Below are 22,808 nucleotides of genomic sequence, written 5' to 3' on the forward strand. Positions count from 1 at the left end.
CTGTCCACAAGGAAATGTGGAAACACACTCAGAGGACATTCTAGTTTGGGGGAGTAGCCAATACCAGGAAGCAAAACTGAAACCTGTAGTAAAGCAGCTACCTTTTCTGGTGATGGAACAGCTGTGATAATCTGATGTATTATGTCAATGATGGAAGATGCAAACCATAAAATAACATATCTTGTTACAACCTCAGGGCTGTGACATTGTTTCGATGCAGATACAAGCATTACTCTTCTACAAAAGCACTGCAGTAGTTGCGCAAGGTACATATATTGAACTTTGAGGTTTTTATTAGGTTTATTGTAATACAAAGGATGTGTAATGGAAACAAGTAATTCAGTTCTGTTCCTTTCTAAATTACTCCTCATAAATAAAAATTACTCAGAATAGAGAAAGTCTTCTAATAGCAGGAGCTTTCTTTTACGTCACAAATTCATTCAAATGCTCCCTGGGCTGCCATAGGGCTATACTCTTATTTTAACATATTATACAATTTTTAAAATACATGTGTAAATTAAACCTAGGGTTGTCTTCCCTGAATATATTTCTATCCAGGTTCACTCAATGGTTCCATGTGAAAGTTTTATCAGTGAATAATATGTGCTTGTACCATGCAGTGGCCAAGATAAGGCCACATGAGCTGTATGTATCATCTTCCACTAAATATATGTCAGTTTTACACACTCTAGAAAATATAGAGTTTCATTAAGAAGCTGTCCTCTGCCAGCCTGCACCTTTGCCTTAACATCCACAGGAAAGGAAGCAACCTAACAGAAGCTACCACCACTTTGAAGATGCTCTCTACTTAATGCCATGGGGGGCAATTAATTAAATTTAATACAACTTGCTTGTGACTGAAAGTACAGTTTGTGAACTAAATTAAACACATTGAGTAGAAGATGCACATTTTTATACCAAATTTAACATGAAGATATATTTCTTGTTAAAATATTTTCTACATTATTACTTTCAAAAAATTCATTTCTGTACTAAGGGCAGTTTTAATCACTTCTTCTTACCATCCTCCCTCAACCTCTTATTACAATTTTACCAGATACTTTCCTCTGTAAACATTTGTTTTCTAACCTATGGATTGAAGTCTTAACATGGAGTGAGCCAAGTCTACCCAACACGAAGCCACAGGGAGCCACCGGAATATCTCACAAAAAAACAACTGGTGGCCTTAAGAAAGAAAGTATCAATTGCAGAAAATTACCTCTCAGAGTAAACTGCTCCACAGTAATCTCAAAAGAGAAAAATGCTGCTACAAACAGGAACATAAGCCTATGTAAAATAAATACATCTGTCTGAAATAAATTACTGTAGTGACAGGCACACATCACTAAGGAAAAAAAATAAATGCTACACGTGATCTTAGCTTTCCCACTATAATAACTAGAATACATATTTAATTCATGCTTTATTTTTGAGGCATAACTTACCAATTTAGCAACTTTCCCATAGTCAATCCATCTTACAGTAGCAAAATTTGTGGATTCTGCACAGTTGAAACCATGATTAAAACCAGCATGGTAGCCATATGGGAAAGTGATCATAAATTCTCCAGCCTCCTGGGTGATCTGCAGGGTAGAAAACATAGTATTTCCCAATTACAAGACATCCCAAATTGCCAATACAATTAAAACATATTTCCTATTAAAAAAAGAAAAAGAATGCCATGATATCAGAGCTATAGCAATATAAAAGAAGTCCCCCAAGACCCTTTATTTACTTCCTTTAATAGTTGTTCAGGAACCTTTTAAAAGACTTTTCTAAACAGGGTGTGACGTTCTGGCAATGTAGTCCAATAATTCAGTCCATAATCAAAGAAATTATACTTTATTTGAAGATGCCTTTGTTTTATGTTATTCATATAAATATGTTCATATTAGCAGTCAATGTGTATATTTTAATACTTTAAAAATTCACATTACTGGAGTTATATAACAGGACATATCATAACTGACATTTCTAAAGTAAGAGCTATAAAAACTTTGATAATACATGCTGAGTAGGTTGTATTATGAATTCTTGTTGCTAAATAGTTGCTGGTATTTTTCAAATTATCCTTTTATAATATATAGAAAACAGTCAGTTAACTACATTTGATTTAATAGTAAAATTTCTACCAAAGAAGTATTCAAATATATGTATAATATATAAGTACCTATGTGTGAGTGAGTGCATTTTCAAATGTAATTTCAATAGCTTGGGTAAACCAGCCAGCAGCCTAAAAGTGAAAATAAAAAAGTATTCATTCCATTCCTAATTTTTAGATTAAAGAAATTTGGCTTTCTATAATCACCAAAGCACATAAAATACACCATGAGTTATAGAAAAATAGTGATGCTAGATTTTTTTTTTTTTGTCTGCTCAATACTTGAGTGTCAAACATAAAACTCACTGGTTCATTCAGTCACTTTGGTTCATTTCCATCCTAAAACGTTGAGAAATGAATATGTGGGTATGCGCTTATGTGGAAACATACAGGTGCACATGTTCCAATTCAATTACCATTTTAGGAATGCTAAAATGTTGTGTGGGGGATTATTTTTTTTCCCCAACAATCCTAAAATTTAGCTCACCACCCCTTTCCCCCATGACACCCCAGCAGGTGTTGTATTGCAATGAGCAGCAACTCAGCTGCCACCTGGCAGGCAGAGAATGGCTTACTGCCAGTGTTCAACACGGTTCTAGTTCCATCATTCTGAGCCATGTGAGAATACAGCCTGATTCTCTCGTTTCCTGGTCTCACTGAATCTCATTCATTATAAGTGTGCTTGGAAATTAGGCACTTCCTTGACCACGTGGTAAACTCACCAGGCTCAATTGTGTTTAGCCCTTTAAGATGGGGAAAGAGGGTAAGACTGCTGTCATTGGGATAAGGAAACTAGCTTCACTGCTCCACTGAATCCCACCTACAATCCTCCTCCACTGTACTTAGGAAACCCTACTCCTGCCATGTTGAAAAAGTACCTGTTTCCACTAAACAGGACTCTAAATTTTATGCCTCTATATAACTTCTGGAAGCAGCTCAATCCCAGTTAGTCAAAACATAAGGCTAACACACTGCCTCTATGTAATGGATTGACTTTAAAAAAAAAAAGTACAGGGACAGAAAAGAACATGTCCCTTTTATTATAAGACTAACAAAGCCTCACAATTCCATATCACGGGTCCTGCACATAATTGAAAAGCAGACATTAGCTATCTGTTAAACATACTTTTCCATATATATGTATGAATATGTACAAATACATTGAAAGAAGAAAAATGTTAGTCCATCTGTGAAACGACTGCCTAAAGAGAGAGGATTGAACTAAGAAGGAAGAGTGTGTGATTACCTTCACATTGACCATCTATTTTCATCCTCATAATAGCCCTATTTAGTGATACTATTATTATCCCCATTTTCCAGATGAAGAGACTGAAGATCAGAAAAATTATGTAATTTACCCAAGTGACAGAATCAGGAATGAACTTGGAAAGTTTAATTCCAAAGTCTGTGCTACTCTGTCACATGTTACATTGTCATCATCAGAGAATAAGCATTTTGAGGAGTACACTGTCACCACGCACCCTTCGTCAGGCATTATTTCACATAACAAACTGCAGTTGCCAATCAGCACTCTAAACTGCTGATGTCTCACCATCTGTGGATGAACACTCATCCCTGCCACTTCCCACAGAAGCCACAAAATGTCCCACCCTCAAAAGACCAGCTAAGAGTCTAGTGCATCTAGAGATCTACCAAGCAGTACTTGGAGACCCTCAGCCCAAAAAGGGGTGCAAGGCACCTACCTCCTTCCCCAAAGATTAGAAAGAAGCTACAAACTCCAAAGGCCTCCATCCTGGGAAAATGAGCCAATCCCACAGTCCTGCTACTTCATATAACACCCCCTCCAAAGAACAGCTTGATCAATTCCTATCACCAGCCCTAAACCCATGGATATTTTTCTGTCTTAGAGGACTCTAGTCTACTCCTTCTCCTCTGTCTCGTAATATTCCAACTTAGATAAAAGTACCTAATCAAGCTTACGTTAACCACCTGAAAGAAACGTGCACTGATGATATGTCTGCGACTGGGAAGATGTATCTGTGAGTAAGACAAAGCCCTACAAGAAGCCGCAGCCCCTCTGGGGGGCACTGCCTCTGACCTCCGTACTTGCGGCAGTGCTGCAGCCCACCTGTACCTGGGGGCACTCTCCACAGTGCACACCTTGAAGGCACATTCTCTGTCATGGACAGAAGTACATGACTAAACCAGTGGTGACAGCATCCTCATCACATAAGATAAGTATGTCTTGTGACTGACTGCTGCACAAACGGTTTGTGAGCAAGCAGGACCACCTCAAGTTGGAGAATGATTCTTGGTCCTTGTGAGAATTCTGCTCTGAACAAAGCTTGAGCTGGTAGGGGCTGGGGTAGAGATGGAAGAAAGGAATTTGAGGGCCTGAGATTAAGAAAACGTAAAGATTTAGTCACAAGTGAAAAGCTTCTAAGGTGGAAAACAGCAAGAATTATGGGAAGAAAGTCAAATAAAAAATGAAAAAGAGAGTGGAGCTAATTTTTAACATTTCTGCAAGTAGCTAAGGACTTAATCCTCTTCCAACCGAGAGAGCGCTTTTATTTATCCAGTCAAAAGCTTTTTCATTTCAGCTTCTTCACATAAAAATGCTCATGCTCTGTAGTAATTCTGACCCAGTAACAACCCATGGATGCAAAGAAAGAGGGATCTACATGTACAGAGTCTTACAGAACCTAATCAGAAGCAATATCTGATTATTAAATCATCAGGCAATTTTATCCATAATGAAATCTCAATTGTATTATGTCTGAATGTGTTTAGAAGCAACATGCTAGCACCATAACCACTGATTCTAACCAAACTGCTAATAAATATTGCTCTGAATTCTTTTTTAAAAAATAGATCACATGCACATAAATTATGTTGCTCATATAAACGATTTCAATGTAGAAGTGCTACAACTTGTTCTGTCAAATGTGCTACATTTTACTTCCAGTATTTTTATAAGTAAACTATAACAGCATGAAATCTCTAGTATATGTATCTTGAAATACAAGTAATTTCAAAGTAGTGTTTAGGTAAATAATTGTTACCTAAATAAAACATGAATCTGAATTCTTCTCCCCACATCCTAAAAATCTTGCCTGAAATCAAAAGATATATTAGTTTATGTTAAATTTGCCTTAAATACCCATACTACACACATGAAATGAATTCGTTAAAGAGAAATACTAATATACCTTGTCAAAGGGAATACCGTATTTCTTCAACACTGAAGGAGATATCAGTGTCATCTTGTGGCGAAGAAATGCATCACATCCTTGAGAACTGCTTGGGAAAAAACCTAAATGGAAACAGTAAATATAAGCAGTAATAAGTCAATTAAGATAAAATTTCTAATCTTTTTTCAAGTTTATGTTCTAGTACTCTTATAGAATGACAGCTTTATGCAAATAGAGACCAACTTCACCATCAAAAACCCTGGTATTAAAACAATCAGTCAGAATTCTTAAAAAATTAAAGTATACATATTTATATTACCAAAGGTAATATCTTTTACAAAAAGATCTGCCAATGGTTGTTTGCATAATACAAAATTACTAAACTTTATAAATTCCATTTGTAACAAATTTGAATTCAACCTATCTATTACAATCGACAAAATATTACAGGAGGTAAGGAGAGGAAAATCTGCATTTTAATAGAAGAATCTCTCATTTTAGACTCCTAGAAGCAATCATTCCAGAAGCACATGTCCCACTGCCTGGCATACAGTAGACACAAGGCAGTTTCCTACCTTTGTTTCTTTCTGATCAATTTTAAATAGTTCAACTGCTACTGATTTCCTGAACCGACTCCCAGCCAGTGCCAGTCAAGAGCTTGGAAACCTGCCTCACCAGCCTCTGTGGGAACAATGTTTTGAGGAGGCCTTTAAATGAAGAAGCTAAACATGCAGCAACCCTTTCATTCAACAGTATATTTTGCACTGAAACATGGCTGCTTTTCTCCATCTCTGCTTTCACTCCTGCACCCTGTGTGAGGCAGACTCTCGTTAACTTGATTATATAAGCAAGAGAAAAAGAACGTGCTTGATGCTCTGTTCTTCACCTTCCTCACTCGAAGGAAAAACTGCCACACACACAGCAGGAATAGAAGGCAAGAAAGACAAGAGAAACATGGAAGAGACAAGGGAAATCACAGAGAGAGAACCCAGAAGGAACACAGAACTCCCCAGGAAAGCATGTGTGATGCGTGCGAGTTAAGTTCGGGGAGACGCACAGATGCTCTTTGACTCCTCCACCGCCAAAATGAAGATAAGGCCACCGGAAACGCCACTCATCTAACTCTCTGGCTTACTACATATAAACAGCTCAAGAATGTGACCAATCTGATGAAAGAATTACCAGCACTCGTTACCTAACTGTGAACCATTTTAACCTCATAGAATAGCAGGGTTTTACAGGAGTAGTTCTAGAGTAAATAAAGCACAGGGAAATATATACAAGATCTTGTGGTAGCTCACAACAAAAAAGAATGTGACAATGAATATATGTATGTTCATGTATAACTGAAAAATTGTGCTCTACACTGGAAATTGACACAACATTGTAAACTGACTATAACTCAATTTTTAAAAATGTTAATTAATAAATAAATAAAACAAATAAGCCTTCATTGATGCCACCATGGAGTATGTGAGGCCACAGGTGATCAGAAGGAAACAAATCAAACATCTAAAAAAGAGCCATTAGGACGAGGCCAAGATGGCGGAGTAGTAGGATGCTTGTGGCTCACCCTCTCCCACGGATACACCAAGACTCACATCCACGGACCCACTCAGCCAACCAGAGCACCTGCGGAACTCTCACAGAACACTGTCCTCTTCAAAAGACAAAGACGCCAAAAATCTGGTAGGAGAAAGGAAAAAAAGAAAGACAAAAGGCAAAACAGTGCGGGACCAGTCCCGAGGGGAGGGAGCAACAAAGGAGGACTAGCGATCATTTGCTGGGTCTCCCCTCTCCAACAGAGAGGCCACTGGGACAGAGGGGGAGTCTCCGAGGCTCGGATCTGTACGGAGCAGCCCTTGACCTACAGAACTAAGTTAAACGGGCACAGAGGGTCCCTGCAACAGCCATCCCAAGACCCGAGCCAGGAGCTGGGGGCCGGGACAGGCTGCCCGAGCAGGGCAGAGGACGGGGACGGCTGCACTGAGGCAGCCCCGGGGGACTGCAGGGTGCTGTGCAACCTGGATGAGTGGGTGCACAGGGCAGAACCTGGGCCCTCCATAAAACAGAAAGGCTGATGTGCCCTGGGGGGGAAGGGTGCATACCCCCTTCTCTGAAAACCCACGGAAGGTTTCTGCGAGGAGAGGCGGGCCTCAGGCACGGCCGCCATATCCTCCTGCGCTTGGCACCCAGGTGGGAGCGGGGGCAAAACCTGAATCCGCGCCTAAGGGCTCGGCAGCCTCAAAGGCCAGACAGTGACTTCTTTGCAGCCCAAGACAGATAGGATCCTTCCGCTGAGGCGAGAAGCCCCATAAAAAGACCAGCAGGACCCCCAGGCAGGGCCACTACTCTCCTGCCAGCACCGTCCGGTTCCCTGGTCCAGAGGCTCTATCTCACTTTTTGCCTCTGAAATGTCTAACTTACACATAAAATTCTATTGGTTCCCTGAGCTCACTTCTGATTGGTTATTTCCTTCACTCCTCATTGGTTATTACTCTCATTTCTGATTGGTCCACTTCCCTAACTTCTGATTGGTCCATTTGTACTTCATTTGCATGGAGCTCACTCCTGATTGGTCTATTTCTACAAAGTTTGTTCCTGGTTGGTCAATTTCTGTTATACTTTATTTGCATAAGATGTTGCAAAGTGTAAAACTGGCAGCCTATAAAGGCCTGTGTAAACCTACAGACGGGGGGGTCCAGAGCTTGGAGTGTTAACTCTTCTGGGCCTGCTGGAGTAATAAATCTGAGTTCTCCAACTCTCCGAGTGCTACTTGGTCTCTCGCCTGCATCCAGGTTGCCGTCACAACTGAGCTGTAACACCGAGCTGTAACACCAAGCTGTAACACATTTTTCCGCAACACTGCCCTGGTGTCTCACAAAGTTCGTGCTGCCAGGACCAATGAAGAGCTGAGTTTGGAAATCTGGGACAAGACAAGGATGCCCACTATCACCACTCCTATTCAACATAGTCTTGGAAGTCCTAGCCACAGCAATCAGGCAAGAGAGAGAAATAAAAGGGATCCAAATTGGAAAAGAAGAGGTAAAAGTGTCACTATATGCCGACGACATGTTACTATATGTAGAAAACCCTAAAAGGTCCACACAAACTACTAGAGCTGATCAAAGAATTCAGCAAGGTAGCAGGTTACAAAATTAATGTTCAAAAATCAGTTTCATTTCTTTACACTAATGAAGAATCAACAGAAAAAGAAAGTAAAGAAACAATCCCCTTTAAAATAGCACCCAAAGTAATAAAATATCTGGGAATAAATCTAACCAAGCAGGTGAAAGAATTATACACAGAAAACTATAAACCACTGATGAAGGAAATTAAAGAAGACTTTGAAAAATGGAAAGATATCCCATGCTCTTGGATTGGAAGAATCAATATCGTTAAAATGGTCACACTGCCCAAGGCAATCTACAGATTTAATGCAATCCCTATCAAATTACCCAGGACATATTTCACAGAACTAGAACAAATCATAATAAAATTTATATGGAACCATCAAAGACCTAGAATTGCCAAAGCATTACTGAAGAGAAAGAAAGAGCCTGAAGGAATAACTCTCCCAGACTTCAGACAATACTATAGAGCTACAGTCATCAAGACAGCATGGTACTGGTACAAAAACAGACATATAGACCAATGGAAGAGAATAGAGCCCAGAAATGAACCCACAAACTTTTGGTCAACTAATCTTCGACAAAGGAGGCAAGAATATACAGTGGAATAAAGACAGTCTCTTCAGCAAATGGTGTTGGGAAAACTGGACAGCAGCATGTAAAACAATGAAGCTAGAACACTCCCTTACACCATACACAAAAATAAACTCAAAATGGATCAAAGACTTAAACATTAGACAAGATACAATAAACCTCCTAGAAGAAAATAAAGACAAAACATTATCTGACACACATCTCAAAAATGTTCTCCTAGAACAGTCTACTTAAGCAATAGAAATTAAAGCAAGAATAAACAAATGGGACCTAATGAAACTTACAAGCTTCTGCACAGCAAAGGAAACCAGAAGTAAAACAAAAAGACAGCCTATGGAATGGGACAAAATTTTTGCAAATGAAACCGACAAAGGCTTGATCTCCAGAATATATAAGCAGCTCATACAACTTAATAAGAAACAACCAAACAACCCAATCCAAAAATGGGCAGAAGACCTAAACAAGCAATTCTCCAAGGAAGATATACAAATGATCAATAGGCACATGAAAAAATGCTCAATATCACTAATTATCAGAGAAATGCAAATCAAAACTACAATGAGGTATCACCTCACACCAGTCAGAATGGCCATCATTCAAAAGTCCACAAATGACAAATGCTGGAGAGGCTGTGGAGAAAGGGGAACCCTCCTTCACTGCTGGTGGGAATGCAGTTTGGTGCAGCCACTGTGGAAAACAGTATGGAGATTCCTCAAAAGACTAGGAGTAGACTTACCATATGACCCAGGAATCCCGCTCCTGGGCATATATCCAGAAGGAACCCTACTGCAGGATGACACCTGCACCCCAATGTTCACAGCAGCACTATTTACAATAGCCAAGACATGGAAACAGCCTAAATGTCCATCAACAGATGACTGGATAAAGAAGACATGGTATACTTATATAATGGAATACTACTCAGCCATAAAAACCGACAACATAACACCATTTGCGGCAACATGGATGCTCCTGGAGAACGTCATTCTAAGCGAAGTAAGCCAGAAAGAGAAAGAAAAATACCATATGAGATCACTCATATGTGAAATCTAAAAAAACAAACAAACAAACAAAGCATAAATACAAAACAGAAACATACTCATAGACATAGAATACAAACTTGTGGTTGCCAAGGGGGTGGAGGGTGGGAAGGCATAGACGGGATTTCAAAACTGTAGAACAGATAAACAAGATTATACTGTCTAGCACAGGGAAATATACACAAGACCTTATGGTAGCTCACAGAGAAAAAAATGTGACAATGAATATATATATGTTCATGTATAACTGAAAAATTGCACTCTACACTGGAATTTGACACAACATTGTAAAATGATTATAAATCAATAAAAATGTTAAAAAAAAAAAAAAAAGAGCCATTAGGGTATAAAGAGCCACCTGTAAAAATCAGTACATTCCACTTAGGCAACTACACCTGGATTTTTAAAGTGAAAAACAGACATAAATATTAAAAAGTACATGCCAACAGAAACATGAGAAATACTACCATTCTCTGCAACACCAATGGGAATAAAAGGAATAATTTTGCCCTTTATGGTCCTTTGATGCACAATACATAAATAGAAAATAAAATATTCTGCCAAACAAACAACCCTTTGAAAGAATGCAGACTTTAATGGAGAGCAAGTACCACTCATGTAATACGACCCTCAAAATAAGATGTCCTGAGTCTATACCACAAAGAGTAAAACACAGCAGAGCAGTCCCCAAACACACAGCCCACAGAAAAGTTTTAACAATATAATTTCAATGGATCAAATTTTTCAAATCTGTAACTCTGCATAGCACTGCATGAATTAAGTTTTAAATTAAAATCAATGAAGAAAGAGGAGTCTATTTAATTTTCTTCTGATCTGGATTTGTAATCAGGATCTGAACAATGTGGTGACTGGTCATAAGTTAATTTAAATTGGAAAACCACTGAAGGAAGGCAATTTGCAATACATTAAGAACTTCATATTGGTTGAGAATTTATGTTTTCAGCAGGATATTAGAATTATATTTTACATCACCCTGGAAAATATCTTGTAGACAGCACAAATTATGTACAAAGTATGTATCTCAAAATGAATTTTACAACAAAACACCTGAAAGAGTACATGGTTCACACTCATCCTCACTTCACAGTTTATGAAAAATATTTTATTCAATATATAATCAAGCCAGTGTAACCAGAATACTATTTGATACAAAATGATAATATTTTTAAATGCAGAACTAAAGGAATGTTAGCATCTTTCATAATAAGTGGGGGAAAAAAACCTTTGGAGTCACTTGTGTGAAATATAACAAAAATAGATTTGATAGAAAAGATAGGATTTAACTAAAAATTCAACTGAGACTATCAGCTTTTTTGAAAATCATGAAAAAAGAGAAAACAAAGTATGTGTTAAACTTTTTGCAAGTAAATTCATTATGCTTTCAAAATCTTTTCTTTTCTATTCTAATACTTACTTTCTTGATGTTCTTTTTTTTAAGTTTTCAGGAATTTTTTGGGAAGAAGTCTTCTCTAAAAGTTACCATGTTTGAATGTTACTGCTGCAGCATGCCATAAGACTTTCTGATTTACCAGACACATAATGGAATAGTCTTCTCTTTCACAATCTTGAAGATCAAGAAGTTCCAATAAAGAACCGGTTGTATGCTGACCCCTCAAGTATCCAGTATTGAAAATAGCAGCTAGCATCTCACTACCACACCACATATACCCCACAGTCATCCACACACCAGAAGAACACACAGAATAAACTTGGCACATTTTTCTACAGCATCTACTTTTGTGATGTTTAATAACTTGGTTTATTTTCACAAGCAAACATTAATTAAGGGAGCAAGGTGCAAAATCTGCATGAGTATTGTGAAGTAGAGGGATTTCACTATCCTCTCCTGTAAGGATATTTTGGCAGCAGCGTTTGAGAGGCAGCCTACTGTGAGGTGCAAACTATGCTGTGGGATTTTGCGTAAATCTTACCCAATCTCCTCTTATAGGCATTGAACACACAAGCTTACTTGAGCACCAACTTTCCTCTCTCCTTTACTGCTCATAACAAACATACACCTTTTCATTACTATTAAATAGCAGAGTTAAGTTTTAAACCAAAACCCTAATTGTTTTAATTATTTGAAGTCACCTTCATCTTGTCCACGTGGCTAGCAAAACAAAAGAGAATAACTGAGAACTTCTATGGAGACACGGATTCCTAACACAACTCCAACAATTCATACAGCCTTGTCCCATAATCTCTCAGCTTCTCAATTTCCCCATCCATACAACCAGGATGCTATTATTACCCCTTAGTGAGTTCTTTTTCTCCCCCAGCTTCAGGATATAATTGACATATAATATTGTATAAGGTTAAGGTATATAATGTAATGAATTGATATATGTATATGTTGTGAAATGATTACCGCAATAAATTTAGTTCATACTCAGCACCTAAAAATAGTTTTATTTTTGTGTGTGTGATGAAAGTTTTAAGATCTATTCTCTTAGCAAATTTCAGTAACAGTACCATTAAGTATAGTCATCGTACTGTATAGTACATCCCCCAAACTTACCCATCTTATGACTGCAAGTCTGTACCACCTTCACCCATTTTCCCCACCCCCTGCCTCTGGCAACCACCAAACTGTTCTCTGTACCTATAAGTTTGTTCTTCTAGATTCCACACATAAGTAATATTCTACAGAATTTGTCTTTTGCTATCTGACTTATTTCATTTAGCATAATGGAGTCAGGATTCATCCATGTTGTAGAAAATGGCAAGGTTTCCTTCCCTGTTATGCCTGAATAATATTCTATTGTATATATACATAACACTTTGTTTTATACATTCACCTGTCGATAGACACTTAGGTAGTTTCCATGTTTTGGCAACTGTAAATAATGCTGCAATGAACATCAGGGGTGCAAATATCACTTTAAGCAGTGATTTCATTTCCCTCAAATATATATCCAGAAGCAGAATTGCTGGATCACATAGTAGTTCTTTTTTTAATTTGTTGAGGAACCTTCATACTATTTTCCACAGTGGCTGTCCTCACGGGATGAATCCTTACGGGAATCCAATGAGATAACGTACAAACTTGCCATTGTCAAAAAGTGAAAACAACCTAAAATCTAATAACCTAACTGGTAAATGGAAGAGGAAAATATGGTATGTCCTTACCATGAATTACTCAGCTAAAAAAAGAATGAGGTATTACTGTATGTTATAACGCAGAAAACATGGTACATGAAAGGAGCCAGACACAAAAGATCACATATTATAGTTCCATGTATATGAAATATCCAGAACATGTAAATACCTAGACAGAAAGCAGACCACTAGTGGCTAGGGACTGGGGAGAAGTAGGAGGGAATAGAGCATAACTGATTAGTAAATGCAAGGTTTCCTTTTAGGGTGATGAAAATCTGGAACTAGATAGAGGTGATGGTTACACAATGTGAATATACTAAATGCCACTGCTTATACACTTCAAAATGGCTAATGGTTTATTTTACAATTTGTAAATTTTATCTCAATTTAAAAAAAAACAGTGTACTTGACACACAGCAACATTCAATGAGTAGTAGCAATTATTATTGTATCTGTTACTCATTTCCACCATATTGACTCTAGTCACCATGTTAGTTCAACAAATCTGCCATCTCTACCACGATAAGGAGCACATACTCCACCGATCCCACAGAGCTCTGGAACCCTAAAAGCATCCCATAACATACATTTGCTAAGACTGTCAAAGTTCTGCTGGGAGTTTTACAGTATGGGATAGTGCAGAATCACAGACCCTCTCACAGACCAGGTGCTTTACACATCCAAGGATGCCCTTCAGTATTCAGTGTAAAAGTGATCAGATGTGAGAAGCATTATTCTAGGTAAAAGAAGTGAGACACAAAAGTCTATACACTATATAATTCCACTTTTATGGTATTCTAGGGATAGAAATCAGATTAGTGGTTTCTGGTGGCTGGTGGGGAGAATTTATTGCAAAAGGGTATCAGAGAACTATTTTGGTGTACTGGGAATGTTCTATTTTTGACAATGGTGGCAGTTCACTATATATATTTGTCAAAACTCACTAAAATATGTATTTTAAAGGGGTGGCTTTTACTGTAAATGCATTTTATCTCAATTAATCTGATGTCAATCTTTACCTCAGCTAATTAAAACAAAAGTACATATCTTAATTTAAAAATACTTTATTACTAGAAATGCTAACCATCACCTAAGCCTTCCGTGAGCTGTAATCTTTTTGCAACAGTAACATCAAAAATCACTGATCACAGACAACAAATATATTAATAATGAAAAAGTCTGAAATGTGAGAATTACCAAAATGTGACACAGAGATAAAAGCTGTTGGAAAAATGGCACCAACAGACTTGTTCAACACAGGGCTGCCATATTCAATTTGCAAAAAAATAAAAAGCACTCTCTGCAACTCACAATAAAGCAAAGCACAATAAAATAAGGTAGGCCTGTAATGATTTTTTAATCTTCATATGACTGATACGAGACTTTAAAAATGTAGTAACCATATAAATGAATGAATGGTACAGAAAAGCATGTGAAAGGAATGCTTCTGTGTGAAATGCTTTTAGACAGGTGTATTTGATTCATACATGAAATTGCTTAACATGCTTATTAATGACAAGAACCAATGAGCTACATTATATGGAGAGAAACCTGATAATTTTTACCCCACATTCCTAGTTAACAGGTCAACATTAGAGGTTTAAACTATAGTTGACTTCTCTACTCTTCCTACTGTTCACCGAGTAACTAATGATTGGGTAGAAAATTATCACACTGCAGGCTTCATTCTGCTCTACAAGTCTCATAATCCATCAACATTCAACATGTCTACTGTAGAAATACAGCTCCATGGAGCTCTCTAGGAAGCCCACCAGGAGAAATTCATACTGCCCGTGGTATCGAGAAGGATGGTGGTTCTCCTACAAAATTTCCTTATTTTTATCTCCTGAACATAGTGCAATGAATAAAGGGTAAGTTTTTTCCCATTTTTAACTAGTTGGCAGAACACTTACAGTAAAATTTCCACCTGATTTAACAGGTATATAGACCATTACATAAGCTTTTTTTTTTTTTACTGCATTCCCGTGACCACTTTGTTTCAGCTTCAGGTTTTCCCCACCTTGACATGACACATGGACCACATATGCACCGGTCACCCAGGACTCCCCAGGCCAAGCACTTTGGCTCAAACAGGTCAGTCAACCTAACCAGGATTTCCTGGTTCAGCTTCCAATCCAAAGGATAAAGAACTCTTCATTTCCCTCCAGAGTAATTTCTCCCTGCTAGCTGGCATTCCCTTCCTGAATTCTTCCTCCCCACTCCCTACCTGCCACTTCTCAGAACTGTCTTTCACCCCACATTCTAATTATGCTAGCTTGGTGTATGTTACATATTATTGTCCAGTGTTTAAAATCCTATCACGAACATGGCTGGATATAAAATATTCAAATATTTAAACGCAGACAGTGATATCTGACATTACAATATGACATCACAATATGAGGAAATTAAGTTTAGGGATTGTTTCACCATTCTTAATACAACTCAGCTGATAGTAAGATGAAAATAAATGTACCCTGACACACTACACACTGAGCTCCATGCCTAAAGCATGAGTTAGGCATGAAGGCAGAGGATGTATCACTGGACTTCTTCATTTTTGTATGGCTTAGGGGGCCCCTTAAAATTGATTATTTATAATCAAGGATATTTTATTTATTAGCCTTTCAAAACCAGGCATTTTAAATAGTATTTTCATGCCATCATGCAAATGAATGCTTAAGGGAATTATGTATTTATCAGTATGAGAGCTGATAAAAAGTACATTTTCCTAATTCCAAGAAGAGGTATGAGAACAGGTCAATTTAGAATCTGCTTATAAAATTAAAATGACTTATTATTTACTGTTATTCTTCTAGTGTCTTGACAGTGATTCATAATCTCTTTTGGACCAAACCCTCTTAACGGATTTGATCACAGCTTCCCAGAAATCCACATATATGCCCAATTTTGAATAAAATTTCAGAAAGTCTTGCCTGCATCCCACTACAGACCCTGTGTCCACCTCCTGGAACCAAGGATCCCTGCAAATCAGGCTAAGACACTGTTCCACAAGCATAAACTCATGATGACTAGTCATTTAAACACATATACATGCATGCACACCACACACCAAAATAAACTGCTTCCAAAAATCTGAACTAAATTAATCCTTTGTAATAATGATTCACCCGTTCCTTTTTACTGTCTTGCTTTTTTAATAAGTCAAAATGAAAACACTTGTTACAAGTAAATACAAGGACCTAAAAGAACCAGCATATTCACTTCTACCATACTGTCATTTCAAACAAAATTTCTGCTATTCATTCACACTTCTAAAATCTGCTACACGATATCCTAACTCACATATTCTTTTCCCAGTAACCAAACTTTTGACCACAGTTAAATCATCTTCAATTTTTGAAAAATAATAGCACTTTATTCACAATAAGACACCAACGGAACATAGTCCTTCACAAAAAATTTAAGCCCCTCGCAATTTACTTTAATCCGTTCCTTGCTTAATTTAATAGAACAGTAAAGATATCGTCTTATTTCTAAAATAGATGGGATTTAGACATTCTTAAAACTGAAAACCTTCAAAACTGTCATTCATGGTTTAACACCATACCTCCATTCAATTGTACCAAATCAAAAATTAGAAAGAATGCAGTGGCATTAGAGGCGAACATAACATATAAAAACTGCAACAATTCACTTGGGATTTTTTATTACATTTATGCGTACATAATATTGAAAAAACCTGTATAAATGACAAAGCAGCTGAAGGGCAAAATCAAACTCCTAGCTTTATTAGATGCAGGCCTAATGTCTTTCAGATAAAGTATTTTTAGGTGCCACAGTCAATCAAGATTTCAATAGAAACCAAAGATGAAAGCATTCATGCATAAAAGGCAAGTGTGATAATTATGATGTGCAGACAAGATAATGGAAAATATCCGAGGCTGCTCTTCATTTTATGTATCAAGTGCTGCCCTGACCTAGACATCCTATAATGCTCCATCACATTTACTGCATTATTTTATCATTTTAATTATTTAGCAGAATTCAATTAATTTGGCTGGCATCCGGTCAGTGGATAGAAATCTTCCACTGCCTTACAGAGTCTCTTCCCTGAGTCATTTCTCAAAATAATGCTGCAAAAAGTTTTGAATAAATATGCAATTGAGTTCTTATTCAACCTTCAAGTTTATCTTTTACTGATTAAACAAATGGCATCCATTTTCCTGGAATGGCATTTTCAGACAGTTTATGTCAAAATGTTCACAGTTTACGGCAAAATTTTAGCATGACTCCATACTGTAAAGTTCACATAGGCTCCATTTTAAAATTTCTCTGCCAGTGAAGTGAACAGAAATTGATGGAATAATTATCACATAGAAGAGGATAGTTCGGCATATAGATTTAGCACAAAGTTCATTGCCTGTGTATTTAAGGATTATGGTAATCATTCTCTAAGTTGTGCTTTAATCTATTATCCAGAATCAGGATTCATCCACCTTAATATTCATGAAAATAGTCCCTAACAAAGGTTCAAGATTACAATTACATTGCTATTATTACTATAATGTATTACATTATAAAAACACTATGGCTTTACAGTTATTAGCCAGACAAAATTATAATAATGCTTCTTACAGATGTGATACTCTAACTGTTCCTTCTAATACTCTTCCATAATTTGAAGGAAAGTAACTTTTAGATATCATTAACAATTTCTATTCAGAACTGTCAACTCAAAGAATGGGGTTTCTCAATGACCCCATTTCATCATTAAATGAAAGCATACATAATACAGGGACAAAATCCCTCTCCTACTAGAAGGCAAACCTAACATACCAATGAATTGTAGATCAGCACCTGACAAAAAAGGCAAAGTTCACTGAAGACTCAATTCTGAATAAAGGCGGAGTATCTTATCTTACTTGTCACTCAGTAGAACTCCACTTTCCCCTGGAAATACGTCATGACCAGCCTACATCTTCCTTGGTAAGGGTGGCTAGCAAAACAGAAGATAAGGGCAACAAGAGATGAATGTGATTCTCCTCCCTTGCATAAGAAGATGAGAGCAAGGCTGCCTGGAGTAGCTTTAAGACACAGAAGAAAAGCAGAAGGTGCTCTCCATAGATACAAGTGGACAGAGAGTGAAAACAGGGACAAGAGTTGCCAGAATTATTCAGTCTGGCCCTTAAGAAGATGGACAGGGTCAAGGGAGGCACAAATGGATGAAGTCAGTCAAAACGCACAGTATTCCAGTTATAAGATAAATAAGTATTAGAAATGTAATACACAACATGATAAATACAATTAACACTGCTGTATGTTATATATGAAAGCCATTAAGAGAGTAAATCCTAAGAGTTTTATCATAAGGAAAATTTGTTTTCATTTATTTTTATATCTATGTGAGATGATGAATGTTCCCTAAACTTACTGTAGTAATCACTTTATATGACGTACATAAGTCAAATCATTATGCTGAACACCTTAAACTTACAATGTGCTATATACATCAATTGTATCTCAGTATAACTGTAAGAAGGAAAAAAAAAAGATGGACAAAGTCATAAAAAATAAAAATTCAAGTTCCAGTTAAGCATGTTTAATTTTAAGAGTCTAAGAAGGCATACAACATCACGCTCACCCAGTTACCTTCATACTTCCTTAAGTGCACTCTCAGGCCCAGGGGCCAAACAAGAGTCAGAAGGAGAGTTAACACAATCCTTTAGTGAAATGATACAACAACATGAGAATCACTCATAAAACATCTACAGCCTGAGATGCAGCATCAATACTCTTTGGAATTTATCTCAAGGGTGCAACTAAAAGAAGGGAAAATATTATTGGCACAGTGATGTTAAGTACATTATATAAAAGAGAAAAAAAATTGGAAGTAACCAAAATAGGTTAAGTGCAATCACTTGACAAAATATTAACCACCCAGCTAAAATAATCATGAAGATTATGCAATAGGGAAAATATGTATGCAAAACCTTAAAATTATTCAGTGAGGGAAACATTTAAAAGCCATTAACCTGAAAAATTTTCAACTGACAAAGTGACATTCTATACTGTAAAAATACCTCAAAAACAAAGAAATCTATCTGAAGAGAAACAAAGCAAGATTACCTTGAGCTAGTCTTTCCAGTCGTTTTCCATGTTCCGGGGGTATTGCATACCTAAAATTTTAAACACAAATAAAATTTTGTTTTTATAATTGTTCAGCTAGTATTCCAAGGATATCTATTTCTAAATAATGTCATGTAAAAAAAAAAAAATCAGTCCTAAATTCCACTTAGATGAACTAAGTAGAGATTAGAAAACCAAACACAGAGCCATATCCCTTGGACACTAAACAGAAGAAAAATAACTTATATCACCTATTTCAATGCTCCAGCTCACCATTCCAACCACATTTTACAGATTAGGGAACAAAGGCCCAAGGCCAGTAAACTGGCTTGGACAAGGGAGCACCTGGACAAGGGAGCACAGACACTAGAACCTCCCTCACAAAACTCACAGCACCCCACCAATCCATGGCTATTTTTGGTTGTATGTTTTTTTTGTTTCATGGTTGGTTACTTTCATCTTTGTTTTTAAGCAAACCTGGGAGTTGTTTTGTTTCGTTTTGTTTTGAAAAGAAAAAAAAACTTTTAAAATGTTTTTATTGACAAACAGAATAGAACACAAAATTATTATAGCAACACTTACATCTCTACCAAACCTAAGAACATTATACTTCTCAAACAGATTTTAAATAAAAATTAACTAGCCATAAAAAAGCAGCTTTTATTTATTTCATGATTATGTCACTTTTTAAATCTTGATTATAGAAAAATAATTGTTCACCCTTGGAGATCAGAAACATTCATGTCTAGTTCCTGGTGTTTTCAAAAGTGAAATACTTTAATTTATTTACTATGAGCTTACCAACAAGCTTTAAAATAATAATCTGAAGTTAAATGATCATTTCCTGTTTTAAATAAAAATATTTTATTATCCAGACTTACAATTGTTGTTTACTAGCTCAATATATATTAAGTACAAGTTACTTTTTTACTAAAATAACTTTTCTCATTTTACTTAACACTACACTTGGTTGCATTTAATGCCACTGATAACATATGCAAAACTTAATTGGATCCGATGTAACTAGGCAATTCTCTAAAAAGAAAATTCAACCATATATCCTATTGCTTAAGGAACTGTTAATGAAATTATTCCAACCGAATTGGGAAGATAAAATTTTAGCATAACTAAATGACAATCACCCAATACATATTTCTACACTGGCCACTTCTTACCAGTTTTTGGTCCCTAGCTTACATCATCTAATATACCCAGAAAAGGAAATATACACCCACATGCACCCTAGGCAAGCATACATGCAAACACATGCACACGTATGCACACACAGAGGCATGAACACACATAATGGATACATGCTTGCCCATAAAGGGTTGGACATGGAGATATTTATATACTCAGATTCACTTTTCTTTAAAAAATGGCATCAAAGTTAAAGCTCATTAATCTGGAATTCAACCATCTGTCCACAGAAAATCTAAGTATAAGTAAATTTAAATGTATTATAAACATAAATATAAAGATCAAAAATATCCTTGACATAGTCTTTCAATTGGTCCTCATAACTCTACAACAAAATCACATAGCCAACACTTAGTAAAGACATCTCCTGAAAGAGTTCTAGTAAAACTTCTCTGGAGGCTAATTATCAGAAAGATTTTTTTCCCCATACATTACACATGTAACAAAAATTCTTTTAATAGGACACATGACTTATATTAAGGCACTGAATGTACCTCCTCAATGCAGCTCGGCCTTTAGGTTACTAAGGTGTAACTGACCATTACGGGTGGGCTCCCCACTTTTCTGCTGTACCCTTCCAAACCCCCCTCCATGGTGTGCTAAAGTCATCTCTGCAAACTACACATCTGATCACCAAGCCCTTGGCCCTCAGTGACTGATTTACCTGAAGAATAGAGGTAGAAGGCCTTTGCAATCCTGACACCTCTTCACTTGCATCTACTGACCAATGTTCCAACCAAATCCTGCTCTTTGGCTTTCCCAAACCACTTGAAGCCCCTTTCAGTGCTTTTGTTACTTCATTCCTCCACTACTTTCCATCCGCTAGTTCTGGGCTTTATACACCCTTACAATCCCTGTCTAGCCAACAAAAACCTCCACTTCTTTTTCTAAGCTCAGCTTGAGTCACTCCCAGGGAGAGCTCCACGCTCCTCCTTTTGCTGTATCAACCACCATGGTACTCAGAATTTAATTTTTTTTACTTTTCTGCCTTCCTGCTCCCCTCTCCTGCTCCTGAGGGGCAAGGACCGGTGTCTTTCTCCTAAAAAAAAGCAGTAGCAAAGCAGATACTCAGAAAGTGTTTGTTGACTTTTGTAGCTTTCAAATGATGAATCATGTTCCTGACCCTCCAGGATGGAAGTTGTATAGGAGAGAAAGGATAAAGGGAAAAAAAAAATCATGACAGTGGGAAAGTGAAAGAACAGGTAAGAAGTTATATAATTCAATACCTCATTTCCTGACTACAGGTTCAGCCTTTCATACTGAGGATCGACTGCTACCAGCCTCAGCTTCTTAATCCGTTCAAATGTCTAATTCAATCAAATCCTTCTCTCTCCAGGACTCTCTATTTTTAGAGTGGTCTCCCCATTTTGCCTTGCCTTCTCTTCATTCCCCCTGTATCTTACTCAGGGTTCTAATGCACAGAATGTCCAGGGACTGCGAAGGACAAAGTGTATGCAAGGTAGATGGGCAGGACTGGGCACTTAATTCCTACCTAATGGCATGGGGGAAAATAATTTCCCAATATAACTGCCCTAAAAATTTAGCTACTATGAATCTAACAGCCAGCATAGAAAAATACCACTTAATTTCTTTATTTTAAAAAACAAGTAATAAATACAAGTCAACCAGAAAAAGGTTCCAATCTCATAAGAATGTTAATATTTTTCATCTAAACAATTTGAAAAAATCAATATAAGCCACTATGAGAATATAGCTAAAAAAGATGCCCTTAATGAGAGTAAATCAGAGGTGGGAGGAAAATCCTTAAAAAATCTGAATCATATGCTTTTAAGAAGTTTGAATCCCTGCTACTCTGATAACATTCAAGGTTTTGTTAATTTCTGTTTGACATACTACTACTTCATGGAAACATTAAGCAATTTTCAACAATTTTTTGAAATAATATTATAAAAATACTGCTTGCCTGCCCACTCATCTGACCCTTTCCCACTGGCATTTAGACATGATTATCTCTTCTGTCTCAAAAAAATACCGTTTCTGAGTCCATCCTGCTACCACACATCTACTTTCTTTTCTTCCCTTTACACACATTATTTCCAGCACCTGCCACATTTTTTATCCCATTCACCCTGAGGTCCACTGCAATCTGGGTAATAATTCCATCACACCCTATATGACTTACTGGAGAAAGGTTGCCATGCTGGTTAGTCTTTACCTTCCTTGTCCTCTCTGGAATTTTTTTACTATTTCCTTCACTCACTCACTTCTCTTGAGTTTCATGATACAACTCCTTTCCAGTGGTTTTCTACCTTCAGCTCTTGCCAAACCTACATTCTAGCTGCCTGACATTCCCCAGGGCTCCATGCTTTAGCACACTTTTCCCTAAGGGAACCACCTTGCCTGAAGGCTTCAAGATCAT

The 22,808-nt window shown here is 37.1% G+C and overlaps 1 protein-coding gene across 4 annotated transcripts in view; it reads right to left on the reverse strand.

Annotated features, from left to right (window-relative positions):
• Positions 1-22,808, reverse strand: part of KDM4C (lysine demethylase 4C) — a 360,744-nt gene that overhangs the window by 233,561 nt on the left and 104,375 nt on the right. For all 4 annotated transcript variants that reach the window (XM_074361598.1, XM_074361600.1, XM_074361599.1 and 1 more), the window contains 3 exons: positions 19,229-19,278; positions 5,272-5,375; positions 1,446-1,583 (listed from right to left, as the gene is read on the reverse strand). In XM_074361598.1, coding sequence (XP_074217699.1) covers positions 1,446-1,583; positions 5,272-5,375; positions 19,229-19,278 — 292 coding nt within the window. The remainder of the gene's footprint in view (positions 1-1,445; positions 1,584-5,271; positions 5,376-19,228; positions 19,279-22,808) is intronic.

Source organism: Camelus bactrianus, chromosome 4, assembly GCF_048773025.1.
Source record: "Camelus bactrianus isolate YW-2024 breed Bactrian camel chromosome 4, ASM4877302v1, whole genome shotgun sequence".
In the NCBI taxonomy this organism is placed as follows: domain Eukaryota; kingdom Metazoa; phylum Chordata; class Mammalia; order Artiodactyla; family Camelidae; genus Camelus; species Camelus bactrianus.